Consider the following 15,982-nt stretch of genomic DNA (forward strand, 5'->3'; position numbering starts at 1 on the left):
CTTGATTTAAAGCTGGTCCTCTTAGGCCAGTTTATGAGTATTTTGACAAAAGATGACAATGTCAAGTGCCGTATATGTGCAGTATATTAGGTAAACGACTGGGAAAAGCAATGGGAGCTGTTGCCAAGGAAGTGAAATCTATGGGACAGCCCAACATTCTAGCATTTGAGAAGTCAGGAGAAGTAACATTTGCTGGACACACTCTACAGCTGAGTGAAATAAAGGTAGAACGAATAGTAAAATTGAGTTAGCATACAAATTATTAGCGAGTTTCATAGTTATGACCTCCTGGAAATAGATAGAAAGTTATAACCCATATAATATTTCTGTGTTTCGGCTTCCTGGTTTATTTTTGTGTTTTAAAAGTGAAACTTTGAAATCTACTATTTTGTACCCAAATATATTATAGGACTGGATAAACCCAACCTTGGATGGATTTGTTTCAAGCTTTTCAAACAGTGATGGCTCTGGGACAGGAGAAAATTGGATGGATTTGTTTGAAAGTTCTCACATGGCCTGGGTGTTACCCATAATTGGAAGAGTCTGATAATTTTTAATATGCGCTTGTAACTTTTCTTGTTGGCAGGAAGGATTTAAAGCTGTTTGTGAGGCATTGTTTATCATATACTGAACTATATTTGTTATTTTCTGGGACACAAGGCTTTATGTTTTAGGTTGTTCAGCTGTACTATGTGAAAGAAACATACCACTACTGGTTCAGCACCATTTGATACCTTGATATAGATATTATCACATATCAAGTAGATGCAAATATTTTGTTCATCTGCCCAAAATATACATTAACTAAATATATAATACAGTTGATGATTGATAATTCAAGACCAATATAAAACAGCAACCTAGCAAGCATCGTCGCTTAAACAGTAAGGCAGCTAAGTTTATACTACACTCAAATCTCACTCAAATGAGTTAGCATTTTAGTTTCTCCCTTTCAGGACACCACAAAATGAAAATATGTGAAATCTTTCTTTGGATTTGAAGGGGAAGCTCCCCTTTGAAGTGTGAAGGACATTGTTATATTCCCTTACATAGAAAACCAAAACAAATGTAAAACAGCAGGATAATTGCGAATATGCAAAACTAATGAACTTGAACCTACTCTTTACTCTCAAGCTAGGCACAAGTTTTACAATTTGTGATTTGTGAGTTTCGTCTAAATGGAAACTTATGATTAATGATCATTGATCCCTTTCAACTTAAAGCATAAATACAACAGAAAGGTGGAATTGGATTCTCAAGCCATACTCTAGTTGACAACTATCAACTATGCAATAAAAGGGCTACAATTGCCTCTACGCAATATTCAACTCATAAGATTAGATTATCACGAAATTCTGATAAGAATTTAAAGATAAATAAAAAGTAAACTGCAGTACCTATCCTAAAAATAGTTTTCTTTAAGAAGAGGCAAGCACATAATGCAATTTTGTTGTCAAATATAAATTTATAATCGTAAATACCAAAACATGATTCTATTAAAATTTATAGGTTCTCAATATATAGGACCTTTGAAAACCCAGCATAAAATAGCCGATCCATACTCGATGTAACAAAACATAAGAGTTATGCAACCATATAATTCTAATGCAGGAGCATTGAATGATGTTAGGGTAATCTGGCATCACCCAAAAATATGTCTAGTGATAGTTTCAGTTCGATGCTTTTGCATTTCTGGATACTCATTTGGCAAATTAGAGATTCCAATTCTTAGATTTCCACTGCTTCTTTTCTAGGTTGATTTTCAAAATTTTAGATCGACATAAAAAATGTAGGAAATATGAGCTATTTTATAGGAGAGCCATAATTATAAAGCACTGGAGATGTGAGTTTAGGGGAAGGTGGTAATTGGAATTTTAAGCACGCTCAAAAAAAGGAATCAGGTCAAAATGTTTCATCGCTTGAAAGTTATTGCAGTTTTAAGTTTCTGAAGCAAAAACCTCTTGAGAAACCTCTAGAGCCAAATTTGAGGCACTAAATGGTCTCATATGACCTTGAAAAATTGAGGACGCTCATAGAATGTCCATTGCATTGTAGAACATTTCAGAAAGCTTTCCAATGTTCTAAAGGGTTTGTCAATCAAAGTCCCAAATCAACAGTTATGCTTCTTGAAAGTTGGACTACTTTTTTGAGAACTAACTATTCTCGCACCTACTTCTAATTTGGTTTTCAGAGCCTTTATTTTGGCGGCCGACGACCAAATTTCAAAATGTGAATGTCATTTTGGCTGCAAACCTAAAATAGGCTATTTAAGGTCCATCTTGGTTGTGAAAAGTCAATTTTGGGAGAAGGTATTGTGAAGGATTTTTCACTAGAATTTGATAATATTGTAGCTCATAGGGAATATAGTTGGGCCTGTTTAGATTGTAATGAATGTAATAACTTCTAATTTCAGATAACAGAAATTTTCTTACAGTTTTTTGTTCATTTGTGTCTCTAGTTGTGCCCTCATCAAGTGGTATCAATGTAGGTTTTCTTGAGTGCATAGACAGATTGCCAATTGTGAGGCAATTTCCACTAGGATTATGGTCATGGGTTATGAGATAAGAATAAAAATGCCTCCACGAAGAAATCATGGTGAACGAGTTGTAGGTGTTATAGAAGAGGCTTTTTAGTCTCTAGAGACAAGTGGAAGTATTGCAAGAACAATTAGGAAGAGGAATCAATATTGGGGCTACAGATGAAAGTGAGGAAGAATTTGAAGAAGGGCAGGTTGAAGAAGAACAAGAAGTAGATAGGGATCCAAAGGCTAATAGATTTCAGAGGGTTATTTCCAGAATTGGAAGGAGACCCAAAATTGAAGTGTCCATATTTTTGGAAACCTTAATCTAGAAGAGGTAATCGATTGGATCAATGATATGAAGCAGTATATTGAGTAAGGAGATGTTGAAGATCTTGAGAGGGTCAAGTTTACGAAGGCCCAATTGAAAGTTTATGCCAAAATTTAATGGCAAGAGGTCCATTTGGAGAGGAATCAGAGAGGAAAGGAGAAGATAACAAGATGAGATCAAATGGTGGACCAATTAAAAAGACTATTCATTCTCATCAACTATGAGATTGATTTTCTCAAGAAGATGCGAGGATTGAAGCAAGCAGGAAAGTTCGTCTAGGAATATATGGAGGAGTTCTACAAAGTCCTCATCAAGATAGGTCATGTAGATGCTAACAAGAAGGGTGCAGCGGTCTGTGAAAATCCCTTAACAAATCTCCTATAAAAACCGTAGAGACCAAAGAACCCCTTACGCTGTGTGAGGTTCATAGGAGTAGGCCAACAATAGCTCTAATCTTTTCGGGATCTACCCGAACTCCATCTGCGCTGATGATATGCCCAAGGTATAGTAACCCAGTCAACCCAAACTCACACTTAGATTCCTTTGCATATAGTGACTCTTTCTCCAAAATGGACAGCACCATCTCAAGATGTTGTAAATGCTCCTTCCAAGTCTTACTGAAGACCAAAATGTCATCAAAGAAAATCAGGACAAATCTCCTAAGTTGCCCCATGAATACCTGATTCATGCAACTCTGGAATGTAGCAGGGGCATTGGTTAGCCCAAATGGCATAACCAAAAGCTCGAAGTGGCCATAGTGACATCGAAAGGCTGTCTTCTCGATGTCCTCTACCCTCATGCTGATTTGATGATACCTTGACTGTATATCAATCTTCGTAAAGAAGCATGCACCATGCAGCTCATCTATCCGTGGGATGGGATCTCTGTTCTTAATGGTCTTCTTATTTAATGCCCTGTAATTGATGCACATGTGCATCATCCCATCTTTCTTCTTTACCAATACTACTGTTGAAGCAAATGGGCTCTTACTAGGCCTGATATGCCCCATCTCCAAAAAATCCTGAGTCGCCTTCTCTATCTCATCCTTGTATTTCTTTGGATGACGATAGGGAGTAATCATAATTGGGTTGTCTCCCTCCTCGAGCTCAATAACATGCTCTATCCCTCTGTTATGAGGAACCCCATACAGAATCTCGCCAAAAACTTTAGCATGCCTATCAGGTATCTACTGGATATCTAGTGGATGACTCTTCACCTATGGCTCTTGTGAGGCTGGCATGGTGAAATTGACGCCCATTCTACATCATCATGCTGAAACAGTTTCTGCATTCTCCTCAATGAGATTACTCTGCAGCTCTCATCTGAAAGTCCTCTAAGTGCAACAGTTTTGCCCTCATGTTGGAACCTCATTTCCAATTTTGCTAGGTTGAGTGTGAACTCAACCAGGGAGGCCATCCATGTCATGCTGAGGATGACATCATAATCTCCCATGTCTACTACATAGAACTCATCCTCCAACTCATAGCCATCTCCAAATATTATATGAAGGTTAGATATCTTTCGAGTGCATAATAATTTGTCACTGTTCGCCACCATGACTTTGAACCCAACATGTTCCTCGATTTGTAAACCTCTCTTGGCTACCAATTGTGCATCTATGAAATAATGTGTAGCCCCAGTGTCAATGAGCGAGATCACTTTTTGCCTCTAGATAGTACCCCTAACCTTAAATGTGATTGCCTTCTGAGCCCTTGTTAATCGTTCCAATGACTTTTCATCATCAAGAATGCTACTCTCCTCTATAGTGCTACCCTCGTTTGAATTAGAGTGCTGATCCTCCCTCTCTGATTGTGACTCCTCTGCTAAGAAATACTCTATTTGATTTGCCTTAGCCTTGAGAGGACACTTATGAGATAAATCCCAAGGCTCTCTGCAATGAAAACAAAGCTTCTTCCTCCTCAACTCATTTAGTTTGTCATTATCCAACTTATTATCCCTTTTTGGCTGAGCATCCCGATGAAAATGTTTTTTGTCCTTCTCCTTATCCTTCTTTTATGTGAATCCCTAGGCTGAAATCTGCTCCTAAAAGAAGGTACTAAGTCACGAGCCTTCTTAGTAGCCTCCGGTAATGTAGCTAGGTCATGCCCCTTGACCCAACCCCTCAAGGGATCTAAGAGTCCATCCATAAACAACACTACTAACCTCTCTGAAATATCTGTGACCAACACAATTAACCTCTGAAATTCATTGATATACGTCTCAACTGATCCCCATCGCTTGAGTTGTGCCAACTCCTTAAACTATAACTCGAGATCCCTAGTATCAAATCTCTCTATGAGCCTCTCAATGAACTCCTCATAAGATGTGATCTAATTATGCCCCAAGGTTACCACGGCATGGTGCCACCACACATGCGCTGGGCCATCCAAATGAATAGCCTCATACTTTATAGCCTCCTCCTCAGGCATAAGATTTAGCTACAAGTATATATCTACCTTTTGCACCCAAGCTCGTGCAGTCATCTTCCTTGAAGGATCATAATAAGGTAAAGAAAGTTTTCCAACTTTCTTTCTCAACTCAAAGTTTTGATTCCTCCCTCCTGCCCTAGGCATGTGTCTTATCATCAAGTCCATATAATCTCTAAGAGAATTGTCCCCCTGAAACTCCGGTTCACTAGCCTCGTAGTCCCTCCTTAATTGATCCTGTAACTCAGTAATCTGCAGTTCGTTTACTGGTTGAACTGGATCTCTGGGTGGGAAGGTGGATAGAAGAGGTCTCGAGCTCACTGTTTGAGTTGGGTGTGCAACGTATCTAAAGTTATCAGCCTCATTCCCATTGTTGCCATGTCCATTATTACCATTCATGTTATTCTTAGGACCGTTGTTGCCTCGGCCTCCATTATTATCATTGCCCCTATTATTATTGTTTCCCCCATTGTTATTGTTTCCATTGTTGGCATGACCTGGATTAATATTGATGCCCATCTATCTAGCCATAAGCTGCAACATCATGTCCATTTGCCTATTCTACTCCTGCTGCATACGCTGTCCCTTTTCTAATGTATCCAGTAACTATCTAAACATTACCTTCCTCTGATCTAGACCGGTATTCTTGCCTCCGCCTAATCTTGTATTCCTGTCATCTCAGTCACCCATATTGCTATCCTAATCAAAGAATATATCCTCTGTGTCTATATGATTGGATTGTATGTCCACCTGCATAGATGAACTAGACCGTTCGCTCTGCAAGTCTGAAATCCTATTTGTCTTGCTTTGCTATTGCATAAATTATAAGGCCCTTGTCACATGCTCAAACATAAATGCTTAGCTTTTTTTTTTAAATTTCTGATTTTAGTGTTTGACATTTCATCAAACACTTTTCCCTCTATCCGGCTGCTCCAAATTCCCTTTGTGTCTTTATGACTGGATTGTATGTCCACCTACACGGATGAACTAGACTGTTCGCTTTGCAAGTCTGAAATCCTATTTTGTCTTGCTTTGGTATTGTGGAAATTATAAGGTCCCTGTTGCATGCTCAAACATAAATGCTTAGCCTATTTTTTATTTATTTTTGATTTTAGTGTTTTGACATTTTGTCAAACACTTTTCCCTCTATCCGGCTGTTCTAAATTCCCTATAAGCTACCTTTGATACCACTATAATGGACACCCCCAAAATCTGCTTACAAGTATTCACAACTATATGGTAATTTTATCAAACACTTGGCTTGCAGTCTCCGTTATATGCTACAACCCTTATGGCTCTAAAAGGTGTCTATATTGTGTTGTGTTTGGCATGTAACATAAATATAGGAATTGAAAAAACATAACATATATTGCAGAAATAACCAGCACACTACATTTATATTGATTTCCAAAATTTAACAAGTGCAAAGCTGACTCACTGAATACTCCAACAATAAATTGGAACAAACATTGTTTACATCAAATAGTTGAGGGCGTGGCCCTTGCGTTGACTTGCTGCAGACAATATGCAACTGCTATAGTAACTCGACTGCTACAGTGACGTGACTGCTACAATGATGTCTGCTACAATGGCATGCTGCTATAGTGACGTGCTACTACCGTGATGCGGTTGCTACAATGACGCGGCTTCTATAGTGACGTGGTGCTACAGTAACTCGACAGCTAGAGGAACTTGCTACAGGAACTGGAAATGCATCCAATCTGCTGGATATAAAGCTGATAACAATGAATTCCAAAGGCCAAACCCCAAGGGAATGATGTCTAGAATTTCACACAAGAGGATAGACGTCCTCTAATGCCAGGAACAGATCTACAACTCATACATCCATTTTCTTCTCATATTCAACCTGTCGAACAAAGGCCACAAGCTCTCCTTTTTATTCCTACTTTATAGGGTCGACTCACTTTCGCAAGCAATGTGGGATCAAGTGTTCTAAAATAAAATAAAATAACACCTTATGTCTCCCTTGGGCTTTCCTTTTCTGACACACAACCCAACATGAATAATACTAAAGTAACACTGTATTATTTTCGCATTTAATTTAAATGTCACTTTAATAAACTTTAGGCATTAAAATAAAATAGTAATTGGACTTGGAATAATATGAGTGATAGCTTGTCGAAAAGCTCTCATCGAGGAGCATCAAACCCAATCATTAATTCTGACATCACCCATGCCTTGCTAAATTACTAAAAATAGTAAGTTTGCCCAACACCATGTAAATTAACTCCGTTCTAGCTCGAATTGGAAATGACTAGGCTAAAACATCTTAGGATCTCACTGACCTCTTCGTTAGCCTCCGGGACCACACAAATATAGGCTAACGGTCACACAACTGGACAATTGCTAACGTGGGGACATTACAATCTGCCCCCCTTGAAATTGCTTGTCCTCAAGCAATCTAAGTTGTGTTTGCTGTAACACCTACTCACTCTCCCAAGTAGCATCCTCCTCTAGCAGGTTTCTCCATCTGACCAAATATTCTTTAATCACCTTGTTTCGTAGAGTCCTCTCCCTAGTAAGGCCTTAGATTTAGCTTAAGGCGATAGGTGGAAATCTCGTGCTTACAACAACCGACATCGGCTTAGGAATTTTCTTACTTCATGAGGAAGACACTATTTTACACATAGAGGCCATGAAGACTTAGCGAGATTTTGCTTCCTCTTTAAATTTTCTGACTTTTTTATCTAGAGGAGCATTTGCAGCCCTTCCATTCGAAGGGTTTTCCCAAGATAAATGTCTTGTGTCTCTTTTACTTATTCTTCTCTAATTTATTGTTGTGTATCCTTATTATGGGTAAAACATCAACAAGTTGCATCATTTAAGGCCTTAGATTTAGCTAAAGGCAAGGTGGAGATTTTGTGCTTCCAACAACCAACATCACCTTGGGAATTTTCTTACTTTTTCTCTACCCTTACTAGAACCAACAACTTTGAATTTATAATTGTATATGATGAAGATGAGGAAGACACTATTGTACATGTAGAGGCCATGAAGAGCTAGCGAGATTTTGCATCTTCTCTACATTTTCTGACCTTTTTAGCAACAATAGCATCTACTTCTATGTACCATTGGTTTGTTTTTACAAAGGATCCATAGAGAGCTCAAGGTAGACTTTGAGTAAACGTTAGGCCATCTTGGACTCTGCCTTGAACTAGATCCATACAAGTTGGGGGTTTCTTACATTGTGGCTTCTTCTTGTACCAATTCAATAAATTTCATATTGTCATGTTTGAAGATTCTTGTTTTTAAGTTATAGTTGTGTTTCGACTCTAGCAAATCCATTAGGTTCTCCACTCCTAGATCCCCACTAGTTGTCATCACTAAATCTAGGCCCTTGGTCCCCAAATCCTCATACCCCTCATCTTGAGAGATTGTAGAATATAGTTCAATTTTCCCACAATTAAAACATTTCTATAGTTTTGTGAGTTCTCTTATTCAACTGGAAGGAATTGGAGCACATACTCCTTTGTCTATGTAATTAGGTTTCTTATGTGACAAGAGATGCAATTTGGAGTGCACAGATCAAATCCTTGACTTTTTTTGCACCCAATCGATATGTACTCCGATTCTATTTAATTGTAGAAGAACTTACAACTCTTGAATTTGCATATGACATTCACAATTGCAAAACACTACATTTAAAGCTATAACAATAGCAGCAATTGAACAATGACAAAGTTAAAAAAAAAAAAAATGCATACTTGAGTGAACTTTTGTTATAGAAGATTGCATGTAAATAGAGCCTTGCCCATGTATGGATGTCCATTCAATAGTATACGTTTTGTAGTTGCCCTAAAGAGTGCAAATAGTATGTTCCTTTGAATATATGATGTGGCCATAGTTTCTCAAGGCAACACTACGTTTATATGCAACTGGAAATATTCTTCTGAATGCAATCTTGTAGCCAACAACTACCTCTTCAACGCAATAGGTTGCCACCATTTTTCAGAAAAGAAAGTATGTCTATGGTAGAATATTTTTAGGACAAAGCAAATGACAGGAGATGCAATGGCATGGTCGTCGTGTATCAACATGGCATCATAGATTTTTCACACAAACATGGGCAACTTCTATCAATGTGCCTAATAATGCTGATGGTGAGCTTAACACTCATCGTCTAGCATACCTAGTTTCTAAAGCCACATTCCAAATGAGCCTACTAATTACCACTCATTGTCTTAGAATGAATGCTTTGATTTTTGGGCTATCTTTGTACTTGATGCCTCCATACAGTCCAATCTGACTCGCTTTAAGAATGAACTTAAAATCTGAACATAATCACTAGTCATAAGAACTCTTTACAAAGCATGAGTAGCTATCATACACTTTTCTTTTGTTTTGGACAAAGCAAACACAATTTCTCCCCTGCTCATCCAATTGATAACACAACCAATTAATTTAAAGAAATAAGCATTTATAGATCTCTTGCTATTAACATCTCTTACCCAAACAAAATTTACATATGCCCAAACATTAATTTAGAGTTGCATAGTAGAGCTTATATAGTTTGATTGTAGGCAACCTAGAGAATCTTTACAGGCATAACAACCGCTAATGTAGGCACAGTCCAGGTCACATGTGGTCCAAGTGACATATCATACCAACATGATAACAAATAGAATACTTTGTAGTTTGTGGTGCCCCACAAGTAGAGGAAGACTTTGTCAACTGCTACCCATTCATCTCAACTAGGATTAGCTATGAAAAGCCTCAAGAATCAGGATTAGCTATGAAAAGCCTCAAGAATCTCACTATTTGGTTAATGTCTAGTTTGTGCAAACCTTAGCATAGACACAACTACCAACGACACTAGTGTAAGAAACATGTGACATGTTCTCCACCTCACTAATGTTGATAGACATTGCTGATGCATGAGCATCTAGGGTGTAAGAGCAATCTTGCATCATTCATCAAAAAAATGAAAGAGAGGTGGAAGAGAAAAGAAGAAAAAATAAAAGACGAAAATAATGAAAGAAGGAAAAAAAGAGAATAGTAAAAAAGAGAAAAAAGGGAGGATCAAAGAAAATTATAAAAAAGAGGGAGAGAGAACAAATAATTCAATTAAATAAATTAGATAACAAAAAAAATAAAATCATTTACACATGACGCTTACTTAGGCCTAGTTGGCAAAAGTTTGTTATCATAAAGTTACTTTTGTAACTTATTCTTTGGTAAAGTGCATACTATATTAGATGACATTTTAGAAGAAAGTTCCATTTTAATAATTTGCGTTAAGTATTTATTAAATTACCTCATGCAATTAATATTTGTAGCAGGGTAGTTATATATTGTAATGTCCCCGTTTTTGGCCAGTCTGTGCGGTTGATAGAGTTAGCTCATTAGTGCGATCCTTGTGAGCTGACACGACATTTTGGGGGTCTCAGTTATGGATTTACTATTTTTAGTAGTTTCTATTCTTGGTAGTGTAGTGGGTGGATTTGGAGTTAGTCGTCACCTGCGGTTGATCAGGCTAATAATTGCATGAGCGCTTATTTATTTATTATTCATTGAATTGCATTATTATAATAATGACTTTTAGAGATATTTCTAAAAAGCAAGTAGGAAAGTTTCTAGTGTTGAGTTCTTTTTGGAAACTTCCACGTTTTTTGAAGAGGAATTTTACAGAAACTTTTGCCAACAGAAGCTTATAAATGAGAGCTCATTTCATTGGGAAAAGCACACTTGAATATATATTTGCATTTGTTTCTTTTGTGGATTTTTCCTGAGTTTTGAATTGTTTGCCCTTGCTAAAGTGTAAGGGTTAAGTTTGAGAAGTTCTTGGCAATTGTACTGAAGTATACAGTTGGCCAACAATCTCCTACTGTATTCTTGTAGCTAAGGAGAGATTGGTTGTGAATGTCTTCAACTTGGTGATCAGAATCTGACTGGCATTTACGAATTGTGATTGTGGAGGACATTATAAATTCTGAAGCTGCATATTTGTTGGCAGCGTTATTTGTGAGTTGGGAATCATGACTTTGTAAGCAACGTTCAACAAGAGGAGGCTCGATAGATAAGTTTTGGTGATTCATTTGGGCATTTGGAGACTGAATGACTATTGATATTAAGCCTGCGATTTTCCTTGACCCACATGTGAAGCTGCTTGTAACCGTGGGTGTGTGGAAGTGATGTGTTCTAAACCGGCTAGGGCTTTTGCGTCTGCATATGGGATGAGTATTTCATTCACATTGTGCAAAGAGCAATCTCATGTTCTTGCGTTATTCTTTGGACGCCATTACTGGAGTATGTGCATCAAACGTGGGGCAGCAAGGAGCTTCATAATAACGTTCTGCAGTGAACCAGCAAGTAAGGAGTTGGAACGAATTATTGGTTGGAGCCGTAGGGAAAGGCCATTCGTCATCAGTCATTAAACCAGGTTCTCCTGCATTTTGTGTTAGAATATTCGATGTTAGTTGTTCTTGTCCATTTCATAAAGACTGAAATTAGCAGTGGAATTTTCAGTAGCTATTATTTGAATGGCATGAGTCAAGTGAGTTATATTTTCAGAATGTATCGTCCTATAAGGCAATAATTGATATCAGTGTCCAATATTTATCTTTGCAAAATTTCTGAAGCTTGTAATGGTGAATAGCTCATTACTCATTCTAGCATTGAGCATTGAAATTAAGACAATGTACAGTGATAGCTGAACTGCTCCCCGATTGTTCAATGAAATGCCAACCTATTTTTAAAAATGAAGAAAATTGATGATTGTTAAGAATATAGCCAGCTGGGATTTTTACATATATACTCTTTCCAAACTTTTTCCAACATTGGTTGTGTTTGTAATCTCTTGGGTGGTAAGTACCTGTATAAGCAAGGCATATGAACATTTGTAATGAACCCTCTCTTCAAGAAGTTAAAGTAATGATCTCATCTTTTAGAGGCTGTAAGAATTTCGTCTTTTAGAGGTTGTAATGATTTGTTCTTGTAAGAGGTTTTAGTGATCTCATTTTGTAAGAATTTGTAAGGATCTCACCCTTACGCATTTATAAGCATTGTAGTCATCTTCAATTATTATTGATCCATGCTTTGTGAAGCATTTTTAATATTTATTGTTTCTTGTCTCTGTGTTATTTTGTATTTGGTTATGAGTTTGTAAGGGTGGTGTGGCCCTTCATCAACTGGTATCAAAGGATATGCTAAGTATGTAAGGGTAGTACCCTTCATGAATTGTATTAGAGCATTTGTTGAGTGTGAGACGATTACCCTTTATCAAGTGGAATCTAAGCATGTGTTGAGTGTAAAAGGGGAGTGCCCTTCATCAATTATCTAGTTAATAACTTAACATGAATTAAAATAGGAATGCACATAGGTCTAAAGTTGTCATTCTAAAAAATTGTAATGAGGAGATCACAAGTTGCTTTGGCCTAACAAAAGCTTTATATTTGTTCTATCTCTTTTGTTTTCAATACCTAAGCTGAGCTTAGCCCCTCAAGTTCTTCATGCGAAAGTGTGTTCAAGCTTGCCATTTAAGGTCTCTAATTGCCTTCTTATTTTTGCTGAAGAACTAAAAATTGACATACGAAGTGGCTACAAGGAATTGATCACTATCTTGCTTGTAATGAACAAAATTTGTTACCACAACTTTCTAGTCTCAACACAAAAGAATCAAATCTTTGGAACTACATTGAGTGATTGTTTGAGATCATAAAAAAAGTTAAGTGCTATGTTTGTGTAATGTGGATTTGTTTCTCCAACTTCGAATGCTAGAAAGTAGCTTTCATATCCATTTTCTCTATCACATTTACAATTAAATTGCAATAGATAATAAGAACCTAATAGATGCTCAAGTTTTGGAAACAGAGAAAAATTTATAAGAAAAGATTACACCTTCAGCTTGGGAATATCTATTTGCAACCAATTCTGCCTTGCACTTTTCAATATTGCCTTCTGAATCAAACTTCTTGAAGACCCATTTGCTTTGATTGCCTTCTAATTAAATTTTTTGAAGACCCATTTCAGACAAGCACACTATGCATATTACAATTGAACACAGTGTTAAAATGTCCTAAATCTCATTCTTTCTCAATGTCGTACATTGACAATATGTGGGACTCATTACCATCCATTGCCAATGCTTCTTTCATAGTTTGAGGTTCATCATTATTAATAACTAAAGAAAAAATACAAGGTTGGCTCTATTGTTCCACTTGTGGTTCTTTTCCAAGTGGACCTTCTCACAAGCTATGGAAGTACTAATTCTTCCAAAAACTTTGAGCTATCTTCATTAGGTTTAATTAGAACCTCTAATTCAGCCTCAAATTGTAATTGATTCTAGACTTCCACTTGTCTCTCAACTATAAGCGAACGTCAGATCTCCTTGAAGATCACATTTTATTGTATAGAAACTTTCTTGTCTTGGAATTTTCAGCCTAGCCCATTATTAGGTGAGCCCATAAATGGTGGATCTCATCTTTGGCATTAATGCAACAATTGTGATCTTCTCTTGGCATGAATGCCCAACAACCTCGTGAGCATGGTAGCCTAGCTAGGGCATAAGGGTCAGCGAGCACACCAGCCTAGTGAGGGCATGGGACATAGGCATGAACTCCTACGAATCTAGAGAAATGTAATTAAACATGTAATTAAACATGCAACATGCAATGTATGTAGAGAAATGTTTATGTGGTAAAACTCTACAATCAAAGAAATCAACTGTGTATTATGTCAAAATATTCAACTTTCTCCTTTTAATTTGAGAATATAACAATGCTCGAGCAGCAAAGGACTTGTGGAAGTACAATTTTATTCATTTAACTTATCAGTAATAGGAGAGATGAAACCATGAGCAGATTCATCAAAGCCAACTACCATAATACCATTGTAAAGAAAAAGTCAAATGCCCCTATGTGACATATGTTCAATACACTGTATATAATACCACTCATACAAGCATCTTTGTTTATTACAATCAATGGCACACTTCCCCAGAAATGGGACTGTAGAATAGATGGCACTATATTTGAGGGTCCCATCCAATGATAAATAGATGCTCCAGTCTCCCTCCTAGTTCCTTGGAGCAACCTACATGGGTATCCAAGTATCCATTCTCTAGATGTTAAAGATGCAATGTTAGACATAGAATTGTAAGGTCAATATCACCTTATTTTAACAAAAAATAGCTATAATATGCTTTGGCAATACTTCCATCTCAATCATTCAATAAGTAGACAAGAACCAAACCACAAACCATCAACAGTTTCTTTAATATGTACCACAAATGATTCGCCAATCTAGATGCCTGTATTCATGTACTAAACTCAATACTCAAATCAAACTAAGTTTGATAGTAAATTTGAAACAGCCACTACCAAACTTGGGTGCTTAAAACACTCTTATCCAGTGTCCACGTCCCTAGGGGTTTTTCAAGTGTACCCATCTTGGGAACATTTTTGGGATGCTGGATGGCCTGGGTTTGTCCCATAGCCATCCTTAATGTTTAATTTTCACCCTAGTTGTTTTTGAGGAATGGGGATAGATAGGAGACGATCATCAGATGTGATAGGTAGGGATGGCTCGAATTTCCCTTGACAGGGAAAACTGACCATCCTCTGGTTGTGCACTAAATCTATTCATAAAAAAACATTTCAAACATATTTTTAGGGTTGTGCTTTCATCTCTGTTTGCTAATGTAATTTTCTGTAATTCTGGGGTCAGCTTTGTCATTTGTAGACATTATTAATGTACAGTTCATTTCTCTCTTACATAGTGATGGAATTTGTGTTATTTATGATTAGTACTTAATTTTTTAAAAATGTCTATTATGGCTTCTTTCCTCAACTTTCAGGTTTTCCGACAATTTAAACTGCCTAATGGTGTAGAGAAAGAGGACATGGATGCGGCTGGTGATGGTAATAAGAGATGATTCAATTGCTGATTGGCTTTATTTAATTGTGATATACTTGCAAGAGGGTTTGAGAATTTTCCCATGATAACAGGTGATGTTTTGGTAGTCTTGGATTTGCGCCCTGATGAGACATTGTTTGAAGCAGGTGTTGCTCGTGAGGTATTTTGTGCTTTATTTATAAGATTTATTTTGTTATAAATCTCTTTTATACTCTAAAATCCATATGGATATATATTTTGATAAATCAGTTGGATAGTTTTATATTTGTTAGTATGAAATGTCTTCTAGTGTAATGACTATAATACATGTATATTGCTGATTAGAATGATACAGCCTGGCCATAAACTAAATTGCATATTGTATTTATATTGAATGTTGGGTTGGATTAATAGATTAGTCAAATTCTTCTGTTAAATTAGTTTGAAACTGGACAGAGAGTTTTGACCTTCACTGTGATTATGCAATTTCTATCACTTCCAATGATGGATCGTCCCACTCGTATGGCTTCCATTCGATGCTGTGAAATATTCTACAAGATCTAAAACGTAGTAGAGCCCAAAAATTTTGATGAGAAGACGCGTATACTTAAAGATGTTTGAAATCTACAGAACACCATTGTCACTAGTTTATAAATAATTAATTTTCTCCTTGATTGCTCCTTGGATATGATATTTTATCTCCTTTAATTGTAAATTGTTTCTATTCTACAAGGGACATTAAATTAAATAGCTTTTAACAATTTGCTATAAATATTCTCGTATTTACCTGGTTTAAGTTGGTTCCCCTAAAGTTAGGGATTCTTGATGATGTTAGCATTTCATTTTGAGGGTTTC

The 15,982-nt window shown here is 36.8% G+C and overlaps 1 protein-coding gene across 2 annotated transcripts in view; it reads left to right on the plus strand.

The window, feature by feature from the left end:
- LOC149564130 (tRNA synthetase class I (I, L, M and V) family protein) overlaps positions 1-15,982 on the plus strand; it is a 211,561-nt gene that overhangs the window by 138,610 nt on the left and 56,969 nt on the right. For both annotated transcript variants that reach the window (XM_089827208.1, XM_089827209.1), the window contains exons 21-23: positions 83-224; positions 15,090-15,153; positions 15,241-15,308. In XM_089827208.1, the coding sequence (XP_089683334.1) occupies positions 83-224; positions 15,090-15,153; positions 15,241-15,308 (274 nt within the window). The remainder of the gene's footprint in view (positions 1-82; positions 225-15,089; positions 15,154-15,240; positions 15,309-15,982) is intronic.

Source organism: Cupressus sempervirens, chromosome 4 (genome assembly GCF_028749045.1).
Source record: "Cupressus sempervirens isolate cs-2001-9-10 chromosome 4, ASM2874904v1, whole genome shotgun sequence".
Taxonomy (NCBI): Eukaryota; Viridiplantae; Streptophyta; class Pinopsida; order Cupressales; family Cupressaceae; genus Cupressus; species Cupressus sempervirens.